This window comes from Thrips palmi, unplaced genomic scaffold (assembly GCF_012932325.1).
Source record: "Thrips palmi isolate BJ-2018 unplaced genomic scaffold, TpBJ-2018v1 HiC_scaffold_8, whole genome shotgun sequence".
Taxonomy (NCBI): Eukaryota; Metazoa; Arthropoda; class Insecta; order Thysanoptera; family Thripidae; genus Thrips; species Thrips palmi.
The window spans coordinates 13,716,549-13,731,640 of record NW_023144635.1 but is presented as its reverse complement, the minus strand read 5'-3'; the positions used below and the strand labels follow the sequence as shown (position 1 = coordinate 13,731,640).

At 43.4% G+C, this 15,092-nt stretch overlaps 1 protein-coding gene across 1 annotated transcript; it reads right to left on the bottom strand.

Moving 5' to 3' along the window:
- Positions 1–11,430: 11,430 nt before the first annotated feature.
- On the bottom strand, positions 11,431–13,672 carry LOC117653636. The gene is made up of 10 exons (XM_034399442.1): positions 13,668–13,672; positions 13,546–13,603; positions 13,407–13,463; positions 13,189–13,328; positions 12,992–13,097; positions 12,642–12,833; positions 12,399–12,566; positions 12,180–12,318; positions 11,982–12,100; positions 11,431–11,905 (listed from the first exon to the last, which is right to left on the bottom strand). The coding sequence occupies exons 1-10, from the start codon at positions 13,670–13,672 to the stop codon at positions 11,573–11,575; spliced, it is 1,317 nt and encodes a 438-aa protein (XP_034255333.1). The 3' UTR covers positions 11,431–11,572.
- Positions 13,673–15,092: the final 1,420 nt, after the last annotated feature.

The window sequence follows — 15,092 nt, the reverse complement described above, 5'->3', positions numbered from 1 at the left end:
GATTTTTTTTATAATTCAATATTTTACTTCTTTAGGGTGTCCACAGAATGGACATAAAACAACACCCTTGCTGCCCGTCTGGCGCCCAAGATAGCATAGTGGAAAGTCCCTTCTGCACTTTAGGCAAGTCTCTTTTCGCACCATCCTTTTTTTCTTCCGCAATTCCTCCATTATTTTCCTTGGCGCCTTCCCGCCGCCCGGACTTCTACCGCAGGAATACTAGAGTTCTCAAGCATTTCAGGGCGGGCCGTCGTCCCACAACGGGGCTCCAGCCTTCCAGACTGACTGGAACCAAAAGCAAAGAACACATGAAATGCCGCACACCAATTCAAAGATTCCTCACATCAAAGAGAAAATAACTTAAAACTCACTAGCGGCCGACGAGACTCTGGTCGGTTGTTACGATCTCGCAAAACGCCAGCAAAAACCATAACCACAGTTGATGAAGCAAGCACATGAATCACAGCAGTTTCTTGCAACGACACATTTTCCCTTTCATTCCCACGGACAGACGGATGTTTTCAGATCAACACTTGTTCGTTTCACACAGTCAATGATAAATCTTCGAAAGAAAACAACGAAAATCGCTGCGGCACGTAAACAAGGCCTTTAGCGGCCATGACACCTCGCGACAGACTCAGGCCTGGCCGTGACGTCACTCAAATGTAAGGGAAGGTGGGGTACCATGTGACACTTTTAGGCGGATGCCTACCTCACGAAACTAACAAATTTTACGGATCCATACTGCTCGTGCCGACAAAAAGGGATCCCTTAGCTTCAAAGTCCCTTTAGCTTTTCATTTTATCTCGATTGGTTGCGAAGGTATCCCAGTTTGAATGGGTGCATGTAAAAAGTCACAGGGGTACCACTGAGTTCACCATGTGACAGCCCCTGGGCACCATTTACACCCCAGACTAGGGGTAAAAAATTTCTGTTTTTCAATGGAAATATTCGTAGATGTATTTCAAAAAAGGTTAGGAAAGCAAGGAAACACACTATGTTAATCAAAATAAAATTTTTTTAAAAAAACAACTTATTTTTTAGAAAGGAACTACCCTCTGCACGTTGGCCCGGCCCGCGCCCCGGGCCCTGGGTGTCGTCCGCCGAGGCCAACTTCTTTGTAGTTCCAAACATGGGCCCCCAGGCGGGCGGGCTTTGCCCCAGCCCCCAGAGACGCCCCCACCCCTAAACCCTCTCAAAACATTGACACAAGGTTAGTGTAATATCCCACGCCAACAAAAAACAAAAGCAGAATTTGTTGGGGAAAACAGGAAAATCGCGGATTAGAGAAGGTGTCACATCGTGCCCCACATCGAGTGTCACATCGTGACCGAAGGGGTGGCTTTCGAGGAATTGACAACTGCGCCCTTATCCCTTGCGGTAGAGAAGCGAGCCCAAGCTTATTTTACGCTTAAAACATCAAAGGAGAACATCCTGCAAGGCATAGGCCGTTTATGTGTGTTTGAAAGGTGAAAAGCGGACGCGGCGTGAAATAGAAAAAAATTCCAAGTACCTGTTTTGGGGGGGTTTCAATTTCTCGTGTCTACGATTTCCGCCCTGTACGACGCACAGTCACGGCCCGTTGGACGTCGATGCCCCTTCTTGATACCTTCCTTTGAGTCTTCATACCGCTGTTAGATAGCGAGCCGTTTGGGAGAACAAGCCAATGTCACATGGTGGCCGTGTCACATGGTACCCCACCTTCCCTTAATATCCTACTTTTTGAGCTGGTTTGCACAAAGAAAATTCGCCACTGGCTAGGGTATGACTCAGGTTTCCGCGCTTTGAAGCAGGGGCAGGCAGTTTCGAGGCGCGGCAGCCCGGTCCCCGCGCCTCCACCGCGGCTCACGACCATTGAGGCGTAACAGTGTTTCTTCGAGCTGAGAATTTCCACTGCACGCCGTAACTTGGAGAGAAACTCAATGAAGGCCTTCATTATCCCATGTTGTGTCCTAACGTAGTGGTTACTTGCTCTGTGGTCCGATGGAGTAGGGTCGCTAGGGGGGAGGGGAAGGGACGGGGACGCCGCAGCCGCAACAGCTGACTTACCCTTGATTACTTGGCCGACGCATTCTAAGATTGCCGCCCCATCATCCGGCCGTAGGATGACGGCGACTATTGCCGTTGCCAAAAATCCAATCATGAGAAGGAAAATCGCCCATGATCTGGAAATGCAATTTTCAATGTAAGTATTATGAGGAAACGAACCTAACCTAACCATGCACTAGACGTGTCGACTTACAGAGACCGATTAGGGATCGTACCCATATTACGTGACCGATTTTAGGCCACTTTTCGACCCCCTCCCCCCTCCTCGTGGCCTGGATAACCTCACCTTCCCATGTATTTAAGATAGGGCGTAGTATTTGGCTAGACCCCCCCGCCCCCCCAAATCGGTCACGTAATATGGGTACGGCCCCTTATACAGTTCAATGAAAGAAAAATGTTCAATGGTGCAGTTCCAGATGGTTCAAGCTCAGTTGTACAGTGCTGAGAAGTGTTCTTCGAGTCTCACAGCCTCTAACCGGACAACTGAACTTGAACCATCTTGAACTGCACCATTGAACATTTTTCTGATCATTGCACTGTATGAAGAACCTCTGTAAGAAGGACTTCTCCCTCAATCTGAAATTATTGCTCTCCAAACAATTATTTATTTTTCTTTCCGTTTTTTAAAAATCTTTAGCCATTAGCATGACCACCTAAGGTTTCGAAACAACGGTTATGAGCTGTATGAGACACTTTCCCCTCCGGCCTCGAGGGAAAGGACAGTCGTACTAAAACTATCAAGGCTGCACTTTCATGGGATACAGGTCAACTGAAGGCCAAATGAAGGCCTTCATTATCCCATGTTGCGTGTTGTTGAATTACGGTTCTTCTTTCCCAACTTGCTTCAATAAAGTACTCGACGAACCAGCAACACTCAAGACAGTCTTGCCATCAAACAAATAACTGCAACAGAGATTAACAACACTCCAGTTAATAAGAAGCGACGCACAATTATTACAAGCATATGCAAGGAATATTTATAAACCGAAATACACTGGTAAAACTAAAGCGTACCTCTATGCTTGAGTCAAGCATAAAGTTACGCTTGAAGACGTTACGCTTGAAATCAAGCATACTCTGAAAACTCCCCCATGCATTTAGATAGGGGGAATTACACACTGTGGCCCGCCTTACGGCGAAGCCCGATCAATGTTCACAGTTAGCGTTTTACGCACTGTGGCCCGCCTTACGGCGAAGCCCGATCAATGTTCACTGTTCACTCTTTACACGTTTGGACAGTAGGCGCATGTGTGGCGCCGGCCACACAAGGCGCATCTGATCCTGGTGCGGCCCGTGCGCCGCCTGAAGTACAGTACCTGCGGTACTTGCTGCACCACATTGTAGTTCACCTGTTGGTGGATTACCGGTTGCTTTTGGGCGGGCGCCGCGGGCTCCTGTGGCTCCGCGGGCGGGACTTGTGCTGGTTGCTGGGGCAGCACGGGCTGGTGCGCCGGGGCCGCCTGTCCCGGTTGCAGTTGGGCTATTTGGTCTCGGGCCCTCCGCAGGATGGCCGCCCTCCCGAGGGGTGCTCGCGGGGGTGCTTGAGGGGCTGCTGGTCCCGGGGCCCGTACAGCGGCGTTGCGACGCGGCCTGGCGCCGCCGCGGCACCAATGGCACAGGTCGTTCACAAACGGCATTGGGGATGGGTTGCCGCAAGCCTTGCACGTGGGCTGGGTTGGCGCTGTTGGTGGCGCCGGGGCTGGGGCCGGCCCGACGGCGCCCTGGACTTCGTCGTCGGCGGCGTTCACGAATTCATGAATTTACCTGATTTGATTTACTATGAAATTTAAAAAAATAAGGATAGTATCAGATCAAATAAAATCAGTAGATGCACACAAAGTGGAATGCAAAGAAAACAACAACGCACATTGTGCTGGATAACAATGCACATTTTCATCCTCAAGTTCGCATGACTTAGTGCATTTCGAAACGTTTGCTCAGTTTTTGTTCAAAGCTATGCCCAAAAATACACATAGCAAGTCAGTGTGTTAACAGTTAAAATGCCACTGGACTTGGCTGCACCAAAAATTACCGGGTTAGGCTTCTTAACGGCCGGCCCCATTAACCGGCGGCACACTGGGCATGTTTTCGGCTGCCCTGCAGTCTGGAGCCGCCGCCTCCACGCCTCAAGACAGTGCCAGCAAAAGGCGTGCGCGCACGTCCTCAGCACTGCACTGAAAGGGGCCGCCTGTCTTCGCTCAAAGCAGATGGTGCATTCTTCGTTAACTAAAACAGAAATAAAGTAATGCTGAGTGGAAAACAGTTAAACATTTCAGATCCTCTCCTTTAATAACTTAAGAACAATGGTTGCTCCGCAGGGTGACATGTTTCGACTTGACTAACATCTGTAAGCGTAGCGGGCACTTGGACAAATACTTGAACAAAAAACTTTTGGGGTCGTAAATCAAAATTAATAGCGCGGGACTTAGGAATGTCCTCTGTAGCAGCCGCACCTTGCAGATCAACCCCGGAGGGTGGTTGCTGGAAAAGACATTATTAAGGTGCGAGATCGCGGACCGGGGTCCAAGCAACGGCTAAAGGAACTTAGACCGTTGTATTGACCGGAGTCCTCTCATGCGAATACTCCTTGCCATTTTCGTTCAGGCAGTTCAGGCAGTGTAGCACTTTCCCGAGAGATGGCACCACAGTCGAGTACTTCCAAAAAATTAAAAGGTCCTTGTTGGGGGTGGAGAGTCCTATCCTCACTGTGCATCATCTTCGTGTCAATGCCGCCTGATTTGGCAGTGTAGTTGCCGGTGCGGGCGAGGCGAGCACCGGCACCCTCGTCAAAGTGCACAAAGACAGCTTGACAGGTGCCACTCAGCATGGGCACAGCAACGGGTGAACTTCTGAGATTTTAAATTTATCAAATCAAACTTGTTTTAGCCGTTTTCCTCGTCTCATCGCGGTGCCAGGGGTATATAAATTTATCCCAATAGTGCAAAATGAACGGGTAGTGTCCGCGGCCTACACTCTAAATGTTCTACAGTGAAGATTCTCCATATTATGGTGAAAATGTTCCATATTATGGTGGTGCAGCTGACTTCGTAACATACCATTGAGAATTCACTGTACCTTATAGAGATTTTCACGAATTTCGTTGGTATTATGGAGAAAATCTCCACCATATTATGTTGGTGCAGCATTTCACCGTAAGACATTTACTGTGTAATCCTGTTGTTGGCCCTTCTGGGGCTGCCCCAGTGGCCGAGCGCGCTGCCGGTCCTGGGCTGCGTCTCCAGCGGGGGGAGGGGAGGGGGCAGACGGAGCGGAGACAATAGATCGGAATGCAGCGAGGTGTCTATCATTAACGTGTCGCACCGACTCGGCCGTCCTGCACGCAGTTCTGATTCTTTCCGCCGCGCCACCCTCCGATGCCTCAGGATTCGACCGCCAAATTCAAAACGTGTTAAAAGGACGGAAAAATGAGTGAAACGGCAAGAACGCCTTGAGGAGAAAACTGCTCGGAGCTTAACTTACCATTGCAAGGTTGCTCTCGCTTAAAATTACTATTCCTTTCTTAATAGCCTTCGCACTATTTTCGGCAATAACTCGTGCATTCTCCTTACTAATGTTGTGGCCGTTGGTTAGGTGTTCGGCTAGTTCTTCGACGCTGTCGCACGTTTTCAGCTGGTCCCCGCACTCATGACACAACAAACGGCACACAACCTTCCTCCTCTTGGCGGGTTGCTCGGCCATTTCAACGACAAACAAAATCCCAAAGTCACAGTACAACGATCAAAACACCAGCATTAGAGGACCTCTATGGGCAGGACACTTTCCGCAGGATAGCGAGAGAGAGAGAGAGAGAGAGAGAGAGAGAGAGAGAGAGAGAGAGAGAGAGAGAGATTTGGGGGGGGGGGGGGGGGGGTAATGGCCTCGGAGCCTAGAGGCTCAAGTTAGCCAGCAGGGCTTCACGGCCTCCGGGCACCGGTTGCGCGGTCCCCTGCCCCGACGCCCCAGTTCGACGGCACGTGGGATTTCGCGGAGCTACGCGCCCAGGCTGCCGTGGTCCCGCAGCACCAGGAAGGAGGCCATCCCGATCGTCAGCTGGCACGCGGAGGTCGTCCCGCGTGCCCTGGTGGAGCAGGCCTTCAGCCGCTTCGGGGTGACACAGCGGCCTCAGTCAGACGGAGCCGTCGAACGCCTCATCCGGACGGTAACGCCAGAAACACCCCAGTCGCAACCACACTGGCCACAGCTGTCCGCCCTGCTGCTCGAACTCACGCGCCCCTGAAAACACATCAAAAACACACGGTCAGCAGCACGAACGACCACGACGCCCTCTCCCCCGTTTCCATGCTCACCCACTTACCATGGCGTTTGACCCAGCTCACGGGCTCAAGAGGAAGAGACATCCACTAAAGCATTACTCTGCACTGTATTCTTTGCAGACGACAGCTCGATGCAAATCTGGTGCAATTTCAATGAGAGCAAAATCAACTAAGACGGGCCACTTCTTCCGGTGACCCTCTCCGATTGGCCTGATTTTTTGTAGGCTCAATAACTAACTAAAGGAGAGTCTAGAGCCAAAATATTAGGCCCGGCAAAAAATTTTTGCCCGAGATATGGCCAACTTTAGTTTAACTTTTGGAGAAAAAACACGAATTTGGGTCCTGAACTGCTACTCGAGGCTGCTCTCACCTTCCTCCAGTAGTAGTTAGGTCAGGTACTTGAATGCACTTTAGGTGGTACTAAACCTTATTCCCCCTAAAGCTGCGCTATTTCTAGTGGTTACACTCTAAATTATAATAACATTCTTACATCTAAGAGGCTCTCAACTGGGGAACAAATAAATAAGATAAATAAATAAAGACATATCTGGCTTATACTGGAAACTTACAACTAACCATTATGTACAGGTCAAAGCACTTGTTCGACTCTTCAGTTCATTGGCAGAAGCTTCACGTCCAAGACATTCCCAATAACCCCTTGAGTGTTTGAGAATATGTTTGGCTTTCTAATAATTACCTGATGCAATAGTATTAGAGATTGATAGATCTTTTCTTCAGGTTGCTCATTTCGGAACATATATTGTTCCAAGTCAAAGAGCCGGCAGATCGTATTCAGTCGAACAGCCTGAACATCTTTCATATGGAGGATAAACTTGGCGCTTCCAAGTGGGCGGAGAAAACTGAGCGAAATATTTATGTGAGCGCTTGCAAAGGCAGCCACAGAGTCTTTTAAACGTCTGATGTTTAGTACAAAGGGAGGAAGGTGGATATTAGGGCACTCTGACAAATTAGCCAATAGGTTGTCAATACTTCTTTCATGTTTTGCTCTTAGTAGTGTAATGGTCCTTTCCTTCCCTGACCCTGATTTTAGGACTAGGTGAAGCTGCCCTAAGCAGGTCATATAAGTCTCATAGTCAGGCACCTCTGCTACACAAAACAGCCAAAAACATGTGCTGGCCACCACATCTATGTTAGCAGCTTGGGAATATGCCCCTGCATTCTCACCAGTTTTCCATTCTGTTGCAGCAGCTGCTTCCAATTTAGTATTAAAATCATTTGGACCTTCACGACCATCATTCTGTTCACCACAAACAAGGTAGTCCATTTCATCATTTGAATTACTATCCACATCACCGTTCCCAGCATTATCTTCCCCAACAGCTGGGTCAATAAAATTGTCTTGAAACGATGCATTTCCAAGAGAGTTTCCTTCATTGGAGTTTCCTTCATTGGAATTTCCTTCATTGGAGTTTCCTTCATAGAAGTTTCCTTCTTCAGACTCCGCAACAGCATCACACAGATTTCCATGATGCACCTCAAGGTGTCGGATGAAAGACGACTTCACATGATACAACTTTCTGTCAGTTGCACAGTTACCGTTTGCACAAATAAAGTTAGATTTGTGATTGTGATCCTTCAAATGCTGTTGAAATTCATTAAGGCCTCCAGGAACTAAGCCTTCACAATGAGCACAGAATAGCATGGCTGTGAAGTAAAACAAAAATAGATAAATAAGAGGAAACTAAGCAATTTTGCTGCTGGTGAAAACATAATTAAAATTTCAACTTTACCTTCCTTTAATAGTGAACAAGTGGTGAAGTTCAATTACAAAGCAGTCGTCCCAGAAATATCTTTCTTTGGCATTCACATTGCACAAATAGTGGGAGATGAGTGATTGTGATCCTTCAAATGCTGTTGAAATTTATGGAGGCCTCCAGGCACCGTGCCTTAACAAGAAGCTCAGTACAGCATGGCTGTAAAGTAAAACAAAATATATAAACTAGGGGTACGCGCCGTTCAGTCTGGGCGCGTAGTGTGGCTGAGCGATGCGAATTGACAGGGTTTGTGCACTTTGGACTTTGCTTGAGAAGACGAAATGTGCATTTTAAGGACTCATATTGAGTGAACTTTAGACCGGGGGTACAAATGGAAGTGATTTTCGTTATCAAACACCAAAACTGCTGGGATCAATCCCAAAACTCGTTTTAAAAAATTTGGGTAAAAAATTTGGTTTAAAATTCGGTTAATGTGAGTCTGGGAAAATTTGAAGGTCTTTTTTGGTTCAGCACACCAAAAACTGCAGGAAAAAATATAAAACTCGACTTAAAATTTTTGGTCCAAAATGCCCAAATTTTGGGGATGAAAATATAAGTCTGGGTCGAAATGAGAGTGATTTTCTTTATAGCACCCCAAAAACTGCTGGGATCAATGTCAACTCGTTTTAAAAATTTTGGCCCAAAAATTGGTCAAAATTCGGGTAAGTGTGAGTCTGGGAAATTTTGGAAGTCATTTTTGAGTTCAGCACACCAAAAACTGCAGGAAACAATAAAGACTCGACTTAAAAATTTTGGTCCAAAATGACCTCGTTTCGGATGAAAAATAAGTCTGATGTCAAATGGAGGTGATTTTTGCTATCAGCACTAAAAAAACTGCAAGAATAAATGTGCAATTCAATTTAAAAAATTTGATCCAAAATGGGTTTAAAATTTTGGGTCTGGGGACTATTTAAAATCAATATTGAAATCAGCGCACTGAAAACTGCAGAAAACCATGACTCTCAAATTAGAAATTTCGCCCCAAATTTCGTACTCTAGGTGAAAGTGTAGGTTTGGCATTGAAATAAATGTAGCTTTTGGACTAGTACTCTGAAATCTACAAAAAACTATCTAAATCAATTTCTGTACATTCCTACACGTCTTCATGAAGCACCCTCTGTCATCACCAATTCCCTGATGCCACACCAATGTAATCCCTCAGTCGAGTAACATTCAATTGCCACATTGAATCGCTTAATTGGTTACTCGTATGATTGGGTCACTATTCGATATCTCTTTTTTCTTTAAATAATGAATTCTCAATTTTATAAGTAATATTTTGAAACATTTTTTTCATTCTTTCATTGTGAACCAGTGAATAAAAAAAATTGATTGGGATACTTATCACAGTTAATATTAAGAGAGTCAGTCTAGGGTAGGCTGATCTGAACCAGTTTGCGGGACCAATTATTGTCAAATCCATGATTCGTCAAAAGAGTCCAAGCCAAGGCTACCAAAGGCTTAATGAACCGACACAATTTATCTTACTCAGGTCCAATACTGGTATACCAGTTATATTAACTTCAGTGAAGAGAAAGGAAACGTCTCATTAAATCCTTCCTAATGCACTCACCGCTCAAAACCTGAGTCGTCTCTTTGAACCCAATATCAAATCAAACTCTATTAGGATTAAATATACCAAACCCTACATTGATTCTATTAATAAACACATGTTAGTACTTTTGCACTCTTGTCAGCTTGCAGCATTGCAATAGAATGTATTTCTTGAGTCCAAACTAAGTATGCCTGCTAATTTCAACACAAGTTACTTATGCATTTCCCTGATTTCCTCTACTATGAAAATTTAAAAAAGAGGATGACACTATAGAAAATGAAACAAGTAGATGCCCACAATACAAAAGGTCAAAATAAAAACATTCTTTTTACACTGCTCTGTCAAAGTGCACTGACCTGAAGAAGATTCCCCTCGAAAGGGGGAGGGGGGAGAGGGGAACGTAACACGTAAATCATTTTCACTGCCATTCTCCATATTTCGCTGTGTTGATAATCTAAAATGGTTTTAATCATTCTAGAATGTGGAAAAACTATGGCCGATCTCATTTCCAAACCCTTCTGCTCGTTATTTTGTTTTATTTGCTTCTTTGTTTCTGTCCCGTATTTGAGAGCCGCGGCCGCAGGTATGAGAAATTCGTGAGTGCTGAGTGCTGCCAACCTAACCATGCTAATAACCTGATTCAAAAGTATGTTTTGAATATTTCAATCGATACTTAACAACGATTTGAAACAAACTCGTGTTGGGGGGTACTAAGGCGACGTTAAATACGAAATCTTGAAACTATAGCCACTGTAGTTGCTGAGAATCATTGGTGAGTACAAAGTCACAGACAGACAGACAGACAGACGCACGACCAGTCACTTTTCAGCGCGCCCAAACACGGCAAGGGCTTCGCTATCGCTCAGCCAATAAAAGGAAATGAAGCAAATTGGTGCTGGTGAAAACTTAATCAAAACTTTAACTTTACCTACCTAGAAGTGAACAAGTGGCTAAGTTCAATTTCAAAGCAGTCGTTCCCAGAAATGTCTTTCTTCAGCATTCACATCACTGCAGCAGAGTCCTAAAACACAAATATATCCATTGCTATTTACTGATTCAAAAGTCTTAGATTCGTCCTCAAAAAATTAACATCGACAGTTTTTTAAAAGAAAAATTGTACACAAGAGTTACCATAAGTTTCAAATCACTTGACTCATGTGTTATGAGGTTATGAACTTGTTTATGCTGGCTGAGACGGAGGGGTGAGGGGTGAAGGGTGAAGTCTCCAGTAACACCACCACCACCACAATAAAATTTACTTTCTTGGCCACAGTTTTACGAGATACCTCATTCTAATGGCTACATTAGTGGAAGGTCGATTGATTGGAACACCCGATTTCGAACTTGGACTCAACTTAAGTAGCCTAAGTAAACCATCTAAGATTTTAATTTTTAAATGTTACGTTGGCAGCGCGCATGTCTCCCCTACGCGCTCGATTCAAACGCGGAAAGTTACCCAACCAGACAATATAGCTGAAGAGCCCGCCCGTTCAAGGGCTTTTGAGTGCTGTGGTTTTGAGGGTATGAGGTATGAAATAAAACGGCAAGAACAAGCCTGATATTTGTCTATTCAAGGGTCCATACCTTAGAGGCCAGACTGGCGCAGAAGAGAATGGTGGGTGATTACAAAGGAAGGATTAGAAATTATCTCACAAACATTTAGATTCGAGTCAAAGTTTAATAACAACACATTTAGATTCGAGTCAGAGTTTAATAACAACTTGCTTAAAAAGAAAAAAGGTTCCAACATCTTTATTAGATATTCATCAAGTTACGAATGATAAACTAAATAATTTTAAATAAGTCCAAAATTGACAAGAGAAAATAATTGCCTTCTGGTAGGAAATAATAAATGCAGGCTGCAATGAACCAATGGTTATCATGAAAGTAAACTAAACAATGTCAAGCAGCTAGAGAGTTCAAAGGCTAGTCAAATGCAACCATTTCTCTGTAAAAACTGAGAGGCGTTTGTTTTCAGGAGGAAGATGATAGATGTGTGCTGCAATGAATCGATACACATTTTTCCACGCTAGGCAGTAATGTACATTTAACACAAAATGTACCTTAAATAATAAATCTAATGCCCGAATTGCTTCCGTGTTTCTGGGCAACATTACATACTGGCTATCACCCAATACAATGAAATATGTTTCCACCTTATCACAAGTGCCTATTGCTAGAAGGTAGGGTTGAATGGCCATCTTCGCAAGCTGCCTCCTGGTTTCAATGCTGTTTTGAACATTTGTACCAACCTGGTAATATAAAAATGTCAAAGAAAAGCAGGGTGGTAAAACCTCTTAACACATTGCAAAAAATGAGTGAACTTACTGGCAAGACCTCAATTAAGTCAGAAACTTTTCCAACTGGATCCATTAAGTTCTCCCACTTATAGCATTTGACAGGTTTGGGGAGGTATTTCTTGAGCACCAACATTGCGTTCAAACAGACTGCAAATGAATTCAAGAAAATTTTGAATTAATCAAGGCCCAAATTTACATGATTTAATCATTTGAAATGCACGCTTACTATCTTTGAAGGGAAGGCAGTCAGTGTATTTAACTGGGTCCTCTTCTGCCAGTGTAACTAACTTTGATGCAACATCTGAAAACTGCATCAAGAATTCATTTTCTTTCCCTGAAAATATTCCTCTGAATTCCAGTTCAACCTTGGAACAGAAAAACTTAGATAAAAACAGCAGTAGAATTGCAACTACATAAAAAGAAGTATGTTCTTTATATAGCTTACCATTTCTCCCCTGAAAGATCTTAAATGGTGAAAAACTTGTGTCACAGCACTGACAGTGTATTTCCCCTCAAGTATCAGTTGTCTCCTTTCCTGAAAAGTGGCTTTGAGCTTTGCAATAATTTCCATCTTGTTTGTGTCATTAGCAGCTAATAATTTGAGAAACTTTGCCTGAACAAACAGAAATAATTCATAATTACAAAAAACATTCCGGGCAGTTGCAAGATGCACACTCAGAAAACTTACTTCTTTGCTCAGGACAGAATCAGGGATTTGATTCAATAATGCTAGGTCTGGAACAAGATTCTCTTTGTTAGCAGCTTTCTTACTTTTGTCTGTTCCTCCACCTCGGAGCCTTTTTTCCTTTTGCGCCCTTTGTTTGTTTTGAACAATGTTAGCAATTTTTCCTATGTTGTTTGCACGATCATAGAGCCAACCCTAAAAACAGAAATAGGAAAAAACAGTTCAATTTGCATTCTTGTAATTACAGAAAATATGAAACACTCAGACCAGTTCATTCAAGATGCATTCGGACTTGGTTGACCTCAAGAGAAATGACACATTGCTTTCCGAATGACTAAGCTATGGCCACTTACCCATGGTGTTTCACCTTCCCTCGACTTCTGTGCTAGTTTCGGGAAACTGGCCACCAAGCTCACCGCAAGAGATTCCCTCATCTCTGGAGACACAAGATTTGGATTTCTGACAAAAAGGAAAAACCAACTTAAAAAATTTAAAAAGGGAAAATACCTTCAAAATACAATTTTAAACATTTTTCCCCAAAAGAACTTACGGAACCAGAGAGTACAAGTGGTCTACAAGACACCTAAGCACTTTGTCCAGTAATTTGCCAAATAAAACCCCATCCCGCTGCAGTAACATCCACTCATTTTCCAAGTCTTCCTCCTTTTCTATAATGCTGCTGATTGAATACTGTAACAAGAGCAAAGGAAAGCAAAAGTAGTTTCAAGTTTAACTAAAGCATGATTAAGTGACACTTCTGCTACTCACAGTATAATTTATGGGACTTTGGAGGAAGTCCTTGATGAGAGCAATATGTGAACGATCCTGTCAGGTAAATGAATATATTAGTAAGCTTCTATAATGAAATAAAAAGTAGTATCATAAAACAACATTTATTTTTAAATACCAAGTTAGGGGCCTCAAGGAACGGTCGATGTTCCTCATCAATGTCCTTCTTGGGAAAGCTATAATACAAACCATACAAAAAAAACATTTAGATAACAAAAACAGAAACAGTGGCCAATATACAACATATTGATTACTTACATCCTTTGATTTCTGTTTAGATATCACTCTATTTGAACATGAAGAGGTTGATGGCCTACTTGTACCAGGCTGTTCAAGACATGATTCGCCTGCATTGGGCTTGGATTTGGATGGTCTTGTTAAATTTGATTTAGAGACTGAAGGAACATTCACAATAGTCTTGGAGGTTGAGGCTCCAGACGAATGACTTTCGACATCCTTAGAAATTGACAAGAGAAAATTAGTGACAAGTACAACGCAGGAAATCAACAAACACTACATCAAAGACAATCACCTTGCGTGGGTTTGAAAAAGTACGTAAACTTGCTCTCCTGCATGATGAACCATCATCATTGAAGTCTGGTGACTCATTTACATTAATTTGGGACTGAAAGTAAATTCATATTACAAAACAAAACGACGAAAAGATGAGAATAAAGCAGGTTTGCTGGAAACAGTAGGAACCAGCACATTAAAAAAACCTCCATACCTTCTTGGCCTGTTCAGTGGATGATTTGTTGCCACCTGAACGCTTAGGACGTTTTGGCTCCGGGGAGGAGTCAAAAATAAAATCTGGCTTTTTGCAGGGGACACCTATCAAATACAACCATGTCAAATTGAAAGGGAAACAACATGATCAACTATGACTTGGATAATTTCTTCAACTACGCACCTAGGGAAACTGCTTTGTTGAAATTTTTTAATTTGAGTTTTAGCCACAAGTTTGTGGTATGAAGCCATCTTTCCTATTTGCTCTGGTGTCAAATGATCCAGCAAAATATTATCACTACCATTACTTGAGCTTTCCTGAAAGTAGAGCAAATGCATTAATGTCCTGGGCAAAATAAAAAATAAGAACAAAATTTAAAATTAATACTTACATTGCTGTGATTTGAATCATTCATGTCATCCAAATCATTACCCTCATTGTCTCTTTCTTCAGAGGAACAGCAAAACTACAAAATTGAGAAAAATGAATGAAAAGATAGTCCAATTGCTTTAGAACACATTGGTGTCTTCCTAGGTTGAAATGCTTACCATGTTTGAAGGATTGGTGGTGTCCTCATCAGAAAAGGACTGAAACATTTTTAAAACAAAGTATGAAAAGAGATCAAATAATAAAGAAGACAATCAATGATCAGGATACTCACCATATCAGTGGGAACCACATTTTCAATTTTGTCTTTTGAATGTAAAAGAGACTGCAAACACATAAAACACATGCATGTGAAAAATAATATTTTTGAAGGTAATAGACTTCTTAGACTAATAGCAGGTGGAAGGCTTCACTACGCTCAGAGAAAGTTTGTTCCTACATACCAAATAATCCTCGGACTTGTCATTCGCCGAATTGCTGGGACCTGGTCTACCAAGCATCGAATCATTTCTATCTGATTTAAGGGAACAGGCCTGTAACATTTCAAGAGC